This window comes from Sceloporus undulatus, chromosome 4, assembly GCF_019175285.1.
Source record: "Sceloporus undulatus isolate JIND9_A2432 ecotype Alabama chromosome 4, SceUnd_v1.1, whole genome shotgun sequence".
In the NCBI taxonomy this organism is placed as follows: Eukaryota; Metazoa; Chordata; class Lepidosauria; order Squamata; family Phrynosomatidae; genus Sceloporus; species Sceloporus undulatus.
Genome location: NC_056525.1, coordinates 55,691,981 through 55,708,591, shown reverse-complemented (window position 1 = coordinate 55,708,591; position 16,611 = coordinate 55,691,981). Strand labels below are relative to the sequence as shown.

At 38.7% G+C, this 16,611-nt stretch overlaps 1 protein-coding gene across 1 annotated transcript in view; it reads right to left on the bottom strand.

Moving 5' to 3' along the window:
* The window catches only part of CD34 (CD34 molecule), a 48,003-nt gene that overhangs the window by 19,568 nt on the left and 11,824 nt on the right, over nucleotides 1–16,611 (bottom strand). The window contains exon 2 of the mRNA XM_042466096.1: nucleotides 1,056–1,196. Within this exon, the coding sequence (XP_042322030.1) occupies nucleotides 1,056–1,196 (141 nt within the window). The remainder of the gene's footprint in view (nucleotides 1–1,055; nucleotides 1,197–16,611) is intronic.

The following is a 16,611-nucleotide window of genomic DNA, read 5'->3' as shown; positions in this document are numbered from 1 at the left end:
TCTCTTTCATAAATGCACTATTTCAGTTATTCACAAAATAGTCTGAAAAACATTTTGGCAGTCATTAGAACATTTATTTTTAAATGGAGTGATAAATGATGTCCACCGGAAAGGTTACACACTTGGGCCTCAATCCAATACCCCCTTAACATACATAAGCATACACATAATTTCATGTGATTAATGTGAAAATTTGATAAAATGTGATGTTTTTAAAGAAAATTTTTAATTAGGGCTTCTCCTTTCTCCTACCACTAAGACTTACCCCACTTGCACCATCTCTTCAGCATTTTAAAGTCTATTTCTTCCCAAAGGCAGATGTTTTAGGATCAGTGGTATCACCCCCCCCTTAGGGTGTCACCTGGTGCAATTCGCACCCCCCTCCACTGACTGAACAATATACCCATCTGATCTACTGTGAAGTCTGAAGCCACCTCACATACTTTGCAGCTATTAGTCAGGATTTCCCATAGCCAAATGCACAATTATGACATCAGTGCTGAGATCTATGGAAGTCTTCAGGGACCTTAGTGTTTCTGTGAGTATTGCATCATTCCCCAAAAAGAAAATACACACTCATAAGAGTGGATTAAACATGTGGATGTCTCTAAGTGGATTTTGACCTGAAAGAATGTTGAGTGATGATAGGTTCTCCACTCCACCCTATCTACTGTTGCTAACATGTATACCATGTCTCTTTGCTGCTTCCAGATGGAATGATACTCATGCTAACATTTAGATGGCCCTGTGCAACTATTCCATTTCTTTCTCCTTAACAGATTTTCCATTATAATTTTAAAAGATGGGTGGAAATATGGTACAGCTGTGAGTGAAAGTTCATTGCACCTATTAGAATTCAGGGAATGAGGCAAGGCAAAAGAGCAACTCATATAGTGTAAAGTGAGCTACAGTTCCATTTCCATTTCTGGTACTGGGAAAACAATTGGATAGCAATTGGATGATGGCATCATATGGATCCCATTTTAGGAATAGATGGGACAACCATACTACTGTGGGAGCACTGTAGGTATGAAGCCAATGGCAATGCCTTTTACCTGATGTTGTTGTAGTGGTAGTTGTAAGGGGGTCTCCAGTTGATATTTTTGTGGTGGGTTTCACAGAGGTGGGTTTCATAGTGGTGGGTGTGTTCGGTAAAGTTCCTGAAATTGTTGTTTCAGCCGCAGAAACATGATTTTCTAAAAGAAAGAAAAAGAGAGAGAATTTACATCTCAAAACACAGTGAAACATTGTATGAGTCTCTGAAGGGAGTCATCTTAGCAATTATCTAGTGAAGAAAATTCAGTTCATAAATGCATTTTAGTTACTTTAAGTGAATGATAATTTGCATGTGTGGAAGAACTGCCTGGCTGGTCTGAGGTGGAGCATTAAAACAGCATACAAATGCAGATCAGATTCAAGGAGACTGTAGTAATCAAGGAGAGAGATGACTTAAGCCATCTCTAAAATGGACTAGAGTTTTCTTGGAGAGAATAGAAAAAAAGAGTTGTATTGATGAGGGTAGAGGAATATTTTTTTTATTTTTATTTTTTTGCTGAGGGCCACATGCTGCAATACAGAAGTGCTTGTGGTTTGCATGTGAGGATGAGCCAATGAACTATGAACCAGAGCCAGTGATGGACATGCCCACTCACTTACACACAAACACACACCATTTGTGCTCTCTCTCTCTCTCTCTCTCTAGCGGGTTACAGACCGCCATTAGGGACGTCCTGAGGATGTCCCAGTTTGAAAAAGGGGCGTCTCTTCCAGACGCCCCTAACCCTATCACGGACAGAGTCCGTGACAAATGGCGGCGGCCGTTCCACACAGCCGCAGCCATATTGATGTAGCAGATGCTGTGCATCCGCATGTCGCACCCCGGAAGTGACACCACGAGTGCGCGACTAGCGCCTCACGGTGTCTCTTCCGGGGCCCAGGAAGGAGCGCGATTTCCGTGCTCCTTCCTCGGAGCGTCCAGGAGCTGCGCGGTTTGGCCGCTGCGGCTCCCGGACGCTGAAAGCGGAGGCGGAGCCAGACCGCCGCAATCCGGCAGTCTGTAACACACCTCTCTCTCTCTCTCTCTCTCTCTCTCTCGTTCTCTCTCTCTCTTACACACAACAAACAGAGTCCCTCCAGATGAGAGGGAAAAAATCTCTTAAAGTTTCAGTTTATGTTCCTGTGCAAGCCAATTTTATTCTGAAGCTCCACATTACATTCTTTTCATATCAAATAATTTCCTGGGAACTCCTGGCATTATTAAGGACTTTTCATTTCTTTTTCCCAGGTCAGTTTTACACAGTATTTTCCAAAGTGACATGTATTGAGCCTTTGCAGCCTTATTTATATTATTCTGGAACTAACTAAGATGGCTACCACCAGCAGTTTCCAGCACATAGATTCAACGGAGAGCAAGTGAAGAGAAAGAAGAATGTTTTTATCAAAACACAATTATTCTAATGCTTAATTAGTTTAATAGTGCTACGATGTTTTAGCACTTTGACTGTTGTTACTGTTGATAACTGCCTTCAAGTCAAGTAAAGATTCATGGCGACTTCATGAATGAGATACCTCCAAGCCCCTCTGTCCTCATCTGTTCTCCTCAGGTTACGCAGGCTCAGCATCATGGTCTCTTTGATTGAGTCTATCAAGGGTTTTGTCTTGGGTCCAGTGCTATTCAACATCTTTATCAATGACTTGGATGAAAGAATAGGGGGCATGCTTATCAAATTTGCAGATGACACCAAATTAGGAAGAATAGCTAATACCCTAGAGAACAGGATCAAAATTCAAAATAACCGTAATAGATCAGAAAGCTGGGTCAAAACTAACAAAATGAAGTTCAACATGGAAAAATGTAAGGTACTGCACTTAGGACAAAAAAAATGAAATGCATAGATATATGACGGAGGACACCTGGCTTAATGAGACTATTTTCACATGGCATTGTTATATTGTTCCTTTATCGTCCCAAAGTGTAGTGGAATCGTGTTAACAGATAGACGATTCCAAAAGATTTTCACATGAGGCTGTTAGTGTTCTTAAATCATTGCTAAATCATTGCTGTGTCCAGTGTGTGAATGTAACTGTTTTGAAATTGTTTTGTAATCATTTATTGCTGAATTCTGATATATCAAGGATTTAAGAACAGTAACAGCCTCATGTGAAAATCTGTTGGAATCGTCTGTCTGTTAAGATGAGTTCACTACACTTTGGGACGATAAAGGAACGATATAACAATGCCATGTGAAAATCTTCTATGTGCAAAAGGGATCTAGAAATCTTAGTAGATCACTAGTTGAACATGAGTCAGCAGTGTGATGTGGCAGGTAAAAAGGCCAATGCAATTCTAGGCTGCATCAGTAGAAGTATCGTGTCTAGATCAAGGGAAGTAACAGTGCCTTCTCATGATGTGTCCAAAGTATGACAGCATCAGTTTACTCCTCTTAGCTTCTGGGAAGAGTTCAGGCTTCATCTGTTCTAGGACCCATTTCTTTGTCTTTTGGCTGTCTATGCTATCCTTAGCACTCTTCTTCAGCACTATATCTCAAATGAGTTGATTTTCTTTCTGTCAGCTTTCTTCACTATCCATTGTCTCATCTGTACATGGCGATGAGAAATATGATGGCTTGGATGGTCCTAACTTTGGTCTTCAGTTTTATACCTTCACACATTGACATCTTTTCTAGTTTTTTCACAGCTGTCCTTCCCAATCCTAGTGTTTTGATTTCTTGACTGCAGTCTCCATTCTGATCAATAGGAAATCCTTAACTATTTGAATTCCTTCATCATCTAGATTGAATTTCTGTAACTACTCTGTGGTCCTTGCTTTTATTTTCTTAATATTTAACAATATTCAGCTTGCTTTGGCACTTTCCTTTCTGACTTTCTTTAGTACAGTCGGCCCTTCTTATACACGGATTTTTTATACACGGATTTAAGTATACATGGTTTGAAAATGTTCCAAAAAAGTATAAATTTACCTTGATTTTCCATTTTTTATAAGGGACACCATTTTGCTACGTCATTATATTTAATGGGACTTGAGCATACATGGATTTTGTTATACACGGGGGATCTTGGAACCAAACCCCAGTGTATAACAAGGGTCCACTGTAATTGGTTCAGGTCTTTGATATTTTCTATTCGTAGCATGGAGTCATTTGCACATCTTAGATTGTTGTTATTTCTACTTCCTATCTTCACTCCTCTTTCCTCCACGTCTAAACTTGTTCTGCATATATTTTCTCTGTACAAGTTGAACAGGTAGGGTACACAATGATTAGTGCACAAGGTCAAAGAAATCATTCTGTCACTTTGGCTGTAACTCCTGAATAAGAAAAAGAAGGCTATGTGGAAATTGCTGAAAATAAATTTCTGGAATATTGCCTGAGTCTAAGGAGATTATCAGATGGAGGGATAAGGATGGGAGCAAAGTGGATTTGTGCAATTATCACACACAGTACACTTTTCCTGTCCTTCTGCCATCAGTGAAGTGTAATAGCCTTCATTGATGGCAGAAAGATGGGAGAAATGCGCTGTGTGTGATAATCTTTGCCCCGATTGCATGAATGGGATGGGAGCAATCTGCTTTGCTCCTGTCCTTATCCCTCCATCTGATAATCTCCTATACATGACAGATGATGGATGGAAGGAGTAAAAACAGAGGCAACATGATTGGTGATAGGCTGGATGGGTGGGGAATGTGTGTGGAAAGGAGAAAGAAGAATCAAGGGTAAAAACTGGATTTGTGCTTTATTGACTATGATGTGGTCAGTGGGTAAGGAGAGAAATTCTTGGGAGGAAAGTTCAGAACTTCATTTTTGTATGCACTGAGCTTGAGACAATAATGAAGCATCCAAGCAGAAGCAAAGAGCACCATCTAGAGATGCAGTCTTGAATAAAGGCAGAGATTCATATCATTTGTGCAGGTAATACTGAAAGCAGTGGTATACGATGATGTTATGTCACAAAACTGTGCTGTTACCTCACTTCTCTCTCTCTCTCTCTGTGCATGTGTGCAATTATAGGAACCAAAACATTCAAAGAAATTATTAATTAAATTGGAAAAGAGCAACTGCAGACCTTTCCAGGTTGATCTAAAGAAGTGTGAGTTCCCATAATATATATTTTTGGACTTTTTTGTGGTTTTGTTGATTGCTGTCACCTCTGCCTCCACTCATTACATGCCTTTTTGGGCAACAAAACAAAGCAAAACCAACCTGGGGCATAGTTTACTGAGGTGTGTCCTAAGTTTGGAATGACAAATTTTATCTCCTATTTTTTAAAGCGTTTTTTGTAGCGTCATTGAGTTGCAGTTCAAAAGCACTATTTCACTGTTACACATTATCCCTATATTGCTAACGTAAAAATATAAATGTGAAGAAGAGATGAGAACATATTCTTCCAATATTAAAAAGGAACTCATCTGAGAGTGGAAATAAAGCATTGTAGCTGATGCCAGGGTATGGCAGAAAATAATCTGGGACAACAGAAACATTGCTTAACAATTTGTCGAGCTCTTAGGAATGCATAAGAGCATCTTACACATCCATAACAGATCCATATTCATGGTCCCTGGTGTAGTGGTTTGATCATCGAACTACAGCTTTGAAGACTAGAGTTCAAATCCCTGACTAGCCATGTAAACTCACAAGGTGACCTTGGCAAAGTCATACTATCTTTCCAAAGAAAGTTGGAAAGATAGTGTGACTTTGCCAAGGTTACCTTGTGAGTTTACATGGCTAACCAGGACTTTGAACTTTGGTCTTCAAAGCTGTAGTCCAAAGAAAGTTGGAAAGGGGCAAAGACCAACCTCCTCTGAACAAATATTGCCAAGAAAACCCCATGATATGGTCACCTTCGCATCACCATAAGATGGAAACAGTTTGAAGGCACTGAACAACAACATAGTAATGATCATGGCATTGTTGACTTGCCACTATAGCCCTCACACTCCAACTTTACTGGGCATCAGCTATGTGGAGAGAAAAGACTCCATTCTGCTGGCAATCATAGCATGGTTGGATGATGTTTCCACCTTCTCTTGTTAGGTATCAAGGCTGCAACAGTGAGAAGCAAGAGCTGTTGCACTTACTTGTCAAAACTTCACTGGCTGGCAGGAGGGGGATGGAAATGATCTGATCACCAGCAGAATGGATACCCTTTTCTTCACATGTCTGACGACAAGTTGTGTTGGAATGGTCAAGCCAGGAGCTGTTACTTAGCTATGCAACTAAGGCAGTTATGTAACTAAGTACTGTGTGTAGAATTCTAGCCATTGCTTGGATAGTTTAAAAATATCCCTGCACTGTTTTGTCATAACTACTTGTTACACTGTGGCTTGGCAAAGGGAGGGGACCAGATGTGTCATTCTTCAGCAATCTACTCATTAAAGCTGCAGGACTCCTTTGGTTGCTGTTAAGATTGGTTTTAGGGGGCCTTTGTGATCTGGGCATTGGTGACATGATCATAAATGTGAATACCAAAATTTATAAGGCCATTAGTCTAGCTTACAACTATGAAAGTACTGAATAGGATGTCACACTGCTGACTTAGCAATGCTTTGCAGAGGTAGCAAGCAATGTGCCCTAGTCCTGGGGAGATACCCACCCTTGTTATAGGCACTTGCTACTCAATTGCTTCTTAAACCTGAATATTGTTACTCAAAACTGACATATTTGGCAGATATGAGTTTTATTTTGTCCCTTAAACAAGACTTATACGTTGTGCAAGCTTTTCTTTTAAAGCAGGAACAGGTTTCTCTTGGATACAGTGAGCTGCTCATTTTGGAGACTGGACAATAAAATAAAATTTACTTTTCATTTCAGAAATGCTGCTTTTTTGATATTTTAAATGAAAAGGTGAACGTTCCAGAAGTACCTTACATTGTGCTCAACCTACATCATAGTGATTGTGATGTATGCCATGCTTTGTCTATCTTAAATATAAATTTTGTATATTCTGTAGCAATTTTGTTTTAAAGGTGAAGATAGTTTTGAAAGAAATTTTAATTAAGAATCCCCCCCCCTGCTTTTTCAGGGTAAAAGAGAATAAGAAATCAATTATTTCCCAGTGTTTGGGTGACTTGTTTTTTTATACCCACCACTTTATTAAAAGAACATTCCGTTGTGCAGGATGATATGCTTTCTCTGCCAAGAATCCTGGATTATCTTAAAATTAATCTAGAACAAAATATTCAAAACCAACTGTCTGAAATAGCTGATTGATGTCTCATATGACATTATCCAGTATGTGTATATTTCATATGGATGTAGTAGCAACTTCACCACAGAAGTGGGCACACATTGGTTTTTCTCCACAACGTGAATATTCACACACATATAGAACTGGTTACAGCAATGACTGTTCATACAGTGGGATCTTGGTATCTGCTAGGGTTTGGTTCTAGGACTCCCCCTGGATACAAAAATCCATGGATGTTCAAGTCCCATTAAACGCAATGGCATAGAAATGTTGTTGTTAACTGCCCTCGAGTTGGCCCCAACTCATGGTGACATTGTGGATGAGACATCTCCAAGCCCCCCTATTTTCCACTACTTTGCTCAGGTCTTACTGATTCATGCCTGTGACTTCCCTAATTGAGCCTAAACATCTGGTTTGTGGTCTTCCTCTTTTTCTGCTGCACTTCAACTTTCCTAGCATTATTGTCTTTTCTAGTGAGTCATACATTCTCACGATGTGGCCAAAGTACAACAGCCACAGTTTTGTCATTTTGGCTTCCAGGGAATGGTCTGGCTTGATTTACTGTAGGACCCATTTGTTTTGGCTGTTCTTGGAATCCTCAAGACGCTTCTCCAGCATCACATCTCCAATGAATTGATTTTTTTCTTGTCCATCACAGAAATGGTGCCCCTTATACAGAATGATAAAATCAAGGTTTCCTTTTTTGAATTTATATACATATCTATTTAATATTTTCAAACTGTGGATAGTTGAATCAGCGTATAAGGAATCGGTGGATACAGAAGGCTGACTGTACACCTACATCTTAAGTATCCAACATATGAGAGCATCTGAATAAGTCCACATTTGCTTGTATGCTCATTCACTGTATAATTTATATAGACATGGTTGTATGAACTGTAGGATGTGTGATAATTATAGACTCATTTACAGTTGTTTCTGGCATTATATCTGACATCAGGTGCATCCTGAAAATGTTTTCATGTTTTCTAAACAGACAAATTTGTAATTATGCTAATTTGACTGATGCATATTCAAAGTCCTCTTTTTCTCTCAAGCATCTTGTTGTCAGTCTCAAAAACATTAAAACATTAAGGGGGGAATTGTATATATTGTATTTTTTAAAGGTTGTACGCCGCTTCGATTGTGGAAACAAAAAGCAGGATATAAATTTAAAAAAATTAAATTATTTTTTAAACCAAACCTTTCATTTTCTGGGATACAAGAAGACATAGGCCCTTATCACAAAGAAGCACTTACATGGGTAAAACATTGTTGAACTGTTGCAGAAGTGCAAAGGTGGGATCGTCTGTCATGCTTCTAAAATGTAATTGAGACTTCCCGCTTTTCTTCCATTGATGAAGCACTTCTGCAACAGTTCAGCAATATTTTACCCACGTAAGTGCCTCTGTGTGCTAAGGTCCATATTTTCCCAGTCTACCATGCTATATCCATTAAACAAATGTACTATTTATCAAGCACTTTGAGAAAGAAGCTATGGGCCAAATTAGATTCTGTGATCAGATCTCCTATGATTGCTTAAAGGCAAACATAGCAGGCAAACCTCCAAGACATATTAGACCCACAATAGCGAGAAAGGTAGAGCTAACTCTTTCTTGTTGAATTGTTTCCTGAATCCAATTGCACCTCTGCAGATGCTGTTTATTTTGCAAGACAAATCATACCAATACCTATAAATCTCACATCACCACCATGGAACAAATAGCAGTTTGGGAGAAAATGTTTAAACATTTACAAAACACCAGGAGAGAAAATGGTCAACTCTCAGCAAGGTGGAATCAGACCTAGTTGCATTGTATTTGCACTTTTTTAAAAAGTAATTTGAGCTGTGATTTTGGTTCTCTTGCCATTTTATCAAGTTGCGCCCTATAAAACAATATTATCATGTGCTACATGCTGAAAGGAAAATAAACTTGCACAGAATCTAGCCACCATAGCTCACAGGGCTTTTCTCCAGGAAAAATAATGTGTAATGGATAGGAGGATTTGCTCCAAGAAGAGCTGCCATGTTTTCTTTAGGGAGCAATGACTTCATCCTGAAACTCTGAAAATGGGCCATTTGTTCTGTCTTATTGTGAACAAAACTGGCACAGGTATGGCTAGAGATGACACATCATTTCATCATCCACTAATAAGAGAAATGCCATTAAGCACTATTAGGGCTGCTTAACATGCAAAGCAGGTGAATTACTCTGGACCAAATGAAATCTGTGTGGAAATGGTTCCCTCAATTGCCAATCCTGGGTTCTAGAGGAAGTGTCAGCTATATCAATAGGATTCAACCCATTCATAAGAGTTATGGAACAGAATTATTGGAGTAATGTTTCACAGTTTCTTAAAGAAGAAGAAAAAAGAATGCCAGGAATATTATAGTATAGACTAAGGCCAGAGTAAGACCTGGTACTCACCTCTGATCTATATTTAGGTTCAGATTTAAAATAGCGCCCTGAGAACTCTATCCTGTCTTAAGTACAGAGCAGAAGAAAGCCTCAATGAATGAGGTGTTGCTGCAAGAAAGACATTATTTAAAATAACTTTTGACAATAACAGGAGTGTAGTAAATGTTGGATGAAATAGGACTTTAATCACAAGTCTGTGATGGAGTGGCTATTCCTGACTTTGTTCACATAGCACTGCTGTATATTCAGGTTTCATTCACCACTCATTTGGGGAGGGGGTGGTGCAGCTTCTGGTGAATTTCAGGGGCAATGAATTGATCCTCAGCCCCCAGTGATTTCCCATTCTTGGTATAGATGAACAAGAACATAAAGGAGAAGAAGAAATATTGTGTCACCCAATAGGCCAAACACTAGTGTCACAATAATTTCCTAGTGCCACCTTCTAGAACCAGACTTTGTTCCATGAACAAAATTATTAAAATATTATGTATAAAATTACCTCTGGGCTATGTATATAAGGTGAATAGGAATCATAAATGAATTTCATGTTTAGATTTGGGTCCCATCTCCAAGATATCTCATTATGGATATACAGTTGTCCCTTCTTATACACGGAATTTTTATACATGGATTCAAGCATCCACTGTATGAAATGTTCCAAAAAAGTATAATTTTCAAATATCAAACCTTAATTTTCCATTTTTTATAAGGGACACCATTTTGCTATGTCATTATATTTAATGGGACTTGAGCATTCATGGATTTTGTTATACACGGGGGATCTTGGGACCAAACCCCAGTGTATAACAAGGATCCACTGTACAGTACAAATATTTTCAGATCCTTAAAACACTTTAGGTCTCTAGGATTTTAGATAAAGGAGACTCAACCTTTACTCTAATGGTCCTGTAGGAATAGTAATCATAATAATAATAGTAGTACTAATATATTTTTTGCAAAACATGACACTATATAGTCTAGATTAATTTACTTGAGGTTGTCACTTTATGGAGGATGATTTAAGATATTCCTCATGTGGTTATCTCAACATGGTACCATTCCACATCTAGTCTGCTACTCCCAGTTCCTATTTTTTTTTTATAAAAAAAAGATATGGTAGATTGTAAGACTTCTGGGGAGGGATTATTGGAGCAGGGAGTGTTGAAAGAGGAAAAATCTCTCATTTATATGTATAAGTGAGGGATTTTTTTGTCTTGCAATACTCCCTACTCTAGTAATCCCCCCTCAGAAGTCTTACAATCTACCATATCTTTTTTAAAAAATAGATACTGGGGAGCAGCAAACTAAGTGTTGGGAACATATTATGGGAGGCTGGGGCATACACTTCCTTGGGTCTGAGTCTGGCTGTGCTGAATACCTGCTGAAAATGAACTAGAGTTCAGTCAAAACTGTAATGGAATGAAAAATGACCACATGGTTTTAATTTGCTCCAAAGCAAGCAGTGAAGAAAATATCCAGATTTTTTCCAATAGTTCCTAAAACTACACAATACAGACATTAAATGAATCAAGATTATGTGTTCTGGTCCTAAACTGTTCCTTTGCATATAAAGCACATGGCCAAACTTTTCTTTCAAAATGTTGTGTACAGATCTGTACGATCTATATCTGTTTGTTCTGTGTACAAAATAATGATCTATGATCCTGTTGAGACCCTATGCCAGTATTACTCCTTACAAGCTTGTATAAAGAAGTATCCACTCCTGCCCAATGAAATCATTCCTACTCACAACAGATCATGGACCATTCTCTTGCAGCAGAGATAATGTAGCTAAATTAGCACATGGGATTGGCACATGGGGATAGCTGTATTTCCCCAAAGCCATAATTTCCACTGTGTAGCTATGGGGCACACTGACACTGGAAACCCACTTACCAAATTGCGTCTTTGACCACCCTTCCCCAAGTAGTCTGCCTTTATTTTTTTTCCTGTTCTTGAGTTACTGTTTTTAAGTTGAATTCTGGGCAACTTTATGGTGGTGAAAGCCAGAATCTGCCACCACAACCTCCCCTACATGAGTTGATTTCATGCAGTTTTAGAGGGTCTGAAAAGGATACAGAATGCATTATACAAGTATTACATCTTATCAACAATATCATCTTAGTCTGCAGATTTTGTAACCTTGCTAAGAATATTGTCTAAGTAAATCTATCTAATACTTCTTCTTATTGCAAACGTGTTTTTTTAAACATTGGTTGCTTAAAAAGTATTGTAAAGCAGTTTAACTTCAACCATATCCCCAAGGAGAATGAGCACAGATAATGGTAGGAGTAACAGCAGAACAGCTGTGTGTGTAGCTGCCATAAAACTTCATGCAAGAAAAAAAGCAATTCATATTTATTTGTTAGCCAGTACACAAAGCTATTGTAAAAAAATAATTTGGAAAAACTAAGCCAAATCCACTGGATATGTTAATTTAAACTAAATTAAGGCAACATGTATATTCCTGTTTAATTAAAAGTAAGTGATTTCTCTATCATGTATAGTTGTCTCATTTGGTTTTAGCTGTGCTGCTCTAGATGGTTTTTGGAAGAGAATGATGGTCTGGACCATGTCATTCTGGTTTCAGGACTTATGTCTGTCATTCCTGGTTGACCAGACAGGAGTCCAGTGTTGGGAGAATTACAGAAGGAGTGTGATCTGGGTATTTCTCCTGGACATATCAGTAATATGTTACCTTTCTTTTTTTAGTATTTCCTGGAAACTTTGCTCTTGAGAACAAACAAACATCTTAGAAATAAGCCCACTGAATTGAATGGGCTGTTGTTGTTATTGTTATTACATGCCTTCAAGTCATTTCTGACTCATGGTGACTCTAAAGTGAACCTATCACCACGGTTTCGGAAGCAGACAGTGTATGACTTGCCCAAGGTCACCCAGTGGATTTCCATAGCTGAGCAGAGATTCAAATTCTGGTCTGCAGAGTCATAGTCCAACGCACAAACCCATGCTGGGCCTTAATGCCAAGTAAATTGATATAGAATTGTAGTCAAAAGCCAAAATCCTATTTGATGCTGGTAGAGTGTAAATATCCACTTATGTACTTAAGATAATGGATATCTGGGAGGACAAAGGCTGCTCCTTTTTCCCTGTCTCTGCAAGAGCTGCCAAAGGGTCAAACATTTTATGAGTAATTGATGCAATTATCCATTATTTTGTCATGTTGTTCTCATGTTATGTCTTTTATTTGCTTTAAATCTTTTACATTATATAGTTGTTTGGTTATTAGCAACTTTTGGTATGTGTTATTACTTTGTGCTATCAAGTCAGGTTTGAGTTATGGTGACCCTATGACTGAGAGACCTCCAACAGACTACATTCTTAACAGTCCTGCTCCATTCTTGCAAACTCAGGATCATAGCTTCCTTGATTGACTCAATCCACTTGTATTGTCGCCTATCATTATCTCCCCCCCCCAAAAAAAATTAGTCATGTTGTCTCACAATATATCCATAGTAAAATAACTTACATTTAGTAAGTTATATAAAAATAAATTAATTAAATCTAACAAAAAACCCAGTGCCTGGAAACTATTTTATAAAGTGCACCCACTCCAAGTGTGGGCTTGCCATCCACGATTTGAGCTTCCGCGGATAGCAAGTCCTGGTTATTTGAATGGGCGCATGTGCATGCAGTGGTGAAAACAGGAGCACGCACCCATTGACAAGAATGGGACTTAAGGGCCCATGTTTTTTTACTATCTGCAGGGGCGGGATAAGGAATGAATCCCCCATGAATAGCAAAGGCGCACCATAACTTGCTTATTATGTCACCGTTTTAAAAATTAACGTAAGAATTACTGAAATGGGTAGAGGGCCAATTTTAAAATTCAATTGTTTTTAAGGCAACTTGAAAATTCAGTTATTCAGCTGATAATTCAGTTAAAAATATCTGAAAATTCAGGTTGTAGCAGACAAATGTAGGCTGTTTCCTGTTCATAAACCCTAAACCTAATCAATATGCAGCCAGGTTTTGCAAAACAATAAGTACCTTATGGTAGCTTGCAGAAAACCCCAAAGTTTGCATAAGACTCATTTCATACAAACCTTATCTTTCTTCTCTTCTCTTAAAAAACATAAATTAGTACTAAGATCCTCAGTGAAGAACTGTAAGGGGGTGTTCCCACTTGGCAGATAAAATGGATTATATTGGCGCGATTCTGATTCGGATTATGTTCTGGAAATAATTCGAATTTTTTCCATCGTTTCCATTACGAAAAGGGGCAAATTACCTCGATTCATTTAGACCCTGTTTTCATTCCCATTTATTTTAAATCACTTTATTTTAAAGCGGATTAACTTGCTTCCCGTTCCCATTTGTGTCTGCAAGCTGTCAATCAAGCGCGTAGGCTTCAGACAAGTCTTGGGTTTTTTTTTTTTTGGTGGGGCAGCTGATGAAAATCGGCTGCATCCAAGACTCTTCTGTTGTGTCTCCCCAAACTAGAAGGAGCCTCTATTCATCCTAAACCCCTTGCTCTTCTGTGTCTCCCCATATTAACTGCCATAACTCAGTGCTAGGGAATCCTGGGAATGGTAGTTTATTATGGCACCAGCACTCTCTGGCAGAAGAGGATAAATGTCTCACACAGTTCCCATAATTCCTTAGTATTGAGCCAGGGCAGATTAATGGGTCTCAAACTGTATTATTTCTACAGTGGGTTTTGAACTACAGATGATTTTTTTTTCATAAATTAAAAAAGTTGTTACTTTATCATTTACTATACACACACACACACACACACACACACAAATATAAAATCTACTGTTTCAGTGGAGAGAGACTGCATCCAAAGTCTAGGGTTGGAAAATATACACACAGACACAAATACACACACAAATATAAAACCTACTGTTTCAGTGGAGAGAGACTCTGCATTCAAAGCCCAGGCTTGGCAAATCGGATCAAGGGGGAAAGGCAGTGGGCTTCAGTGGGAAGAGACTCTTTGGGGAAGAGAGAAAAGAAGGCTCGATCCCCTCCCCCCTCAGATTCCTGGGTGTCCAGGCTCTCCTGTGTCTTCCCATAGTTCCTCTGAGAAAGAGAGAAGGAGCTTCCATTCTCTCAAATCCCTTTGCATCCCCCATTGCTCCCTGGGCTGTCTTGGGAGTGATCAAGCAGGGATGTCCTGCAAAGCTCATCTGCTGCTCAGGGGCTCAGGCAGAGGCAAAAAAAGAAAAAATAATAGTTTAAAGTGATGTTCAATGGCTCTCCTCACACATCGGTCTATGAATGAGGAGCAGAGGGGAGGTTGCAATCCACCGGGGTAAAGGCTATGCGAATGGAAGAAAATGGCGCTGGTGATGCAGAAAGAGAACAAAGAGGGTGACACCCCCAGGCCAGCCCCTTGAGCGCTGCTCCTCCCATCTCCAGGTTCCCGAATCAGACACCCTTGTCGTTCCCATTCGGATACCGCGAATCGGACCCCGAGCAAAAATAATCCACTTTAAAACCTACTTTTTTTTTTTAAAAGCGGTTTATAGACATATAATCCTGATTATACAATAAAACCTGAATCAGATTCGAAACTGAATGGGAACGATTCTGGGGCAATGGGGATCAGATTCAGGGTTAAATGAGAATGATGCCCCCTTAATTTGCATCCTAATCCAGGTTTTAGGCCAGTGGGAACACCGCCTAAGAAATACTTAAAATCTTAAAGTGAAATTTATTAGAATGAAATGAAATTGGAAAGGAAGGAGGTAGGATTACAGAGAATACAGTACATAAAGAAAATCTAACAATGGTATTATATTTCTGAAAGAAATGGTGACAAATATGTTTGAATATAAAAATTATTAAAATAGCACGAACTGGAAAAAAAACCTCACCAAAACATACTATGAATCCAGGTTACATTGAGATGAACAAGGTTACAAAAAATTATGGCTGGCCACCATCAGATATAAAACATTAATACAAGTCTTCTTGTTTCAAGACCTTTTCAGTATGCTGCATGATAAGACATGAGAATTCTTTAACCTACCAATAACTCCTTAGTTATGCATACAGTTGTCAGGATGCTTGAAGCGAGACTGAACTTGTAACGTTTATTTGGTGTGAACCTGAAGTGCTCCAGTGAAGGAAGCTATTTTTTTCTGATGCATACCTAAACAAATTACAATGCATTCTGCAAAGTATTTATTAAAAAATGAATTGCTAAGACTTTGTTCTTCAGTTACAAATCTGTTCAAATCAACAACAGGAGGCATGATTTTATCGTAAAGGAAAAGTGAGGAAGTCATTGCTTCCATTAGTGTTATGTGTTAGTTATTTATGTGGGCAGAAACAGAAAACCTTGCCAAATTACAATGGCCTAATTCCTCTTACTTGCTTTCCACCAGTGCACAACTACCCAAACAATTTGTTTTTGAACTTTTCCAGATTGTTTTAAACAGAACTCACTGGCAAAGATTCTCATCCTAGCGTACACTGATCATTTCTTCATGGTCTTGATCCTTCCTACTTCCCCCCATCATGTCCCTACATATATTTTTATAAATACTGTTGGAGTATAGCCCAAGGGGATCCCTAATAATCTGTTCAAATAATCTGTGACATACTGGTTTGTGTGTTGTTTGCTCAAATGTGCACAGTTTTCTACATGGCTTGTTTTTATTTGTTTTGGAAACTGAAAGAATATATTAGCTCTGAGTTTGCATGCTGTCATTGGAGCCAAATGGATACAACAAGCATGATGTAACTGGTGTCTGGGAAGACAATTCATGGGAGAGTTACATTTAAAACACCCTATTTTAAATTCACTGATTGTTAGAGAGGTGAAAAGAATGGGTCAATTTTTTTTTTGCCATTTTAATGCTACATTCATCCCACCAGCTCTTATCAAAATATCATTCATTTATAGCACTGGGCCTCTTTGGCTTCCTGAAGGCAAATAACTACTTGATAGAACTATTTGTCCCAAGTCAATTAGCTGGTGAGTAACATACAGATCTCTTAAGGGATTTGTCCT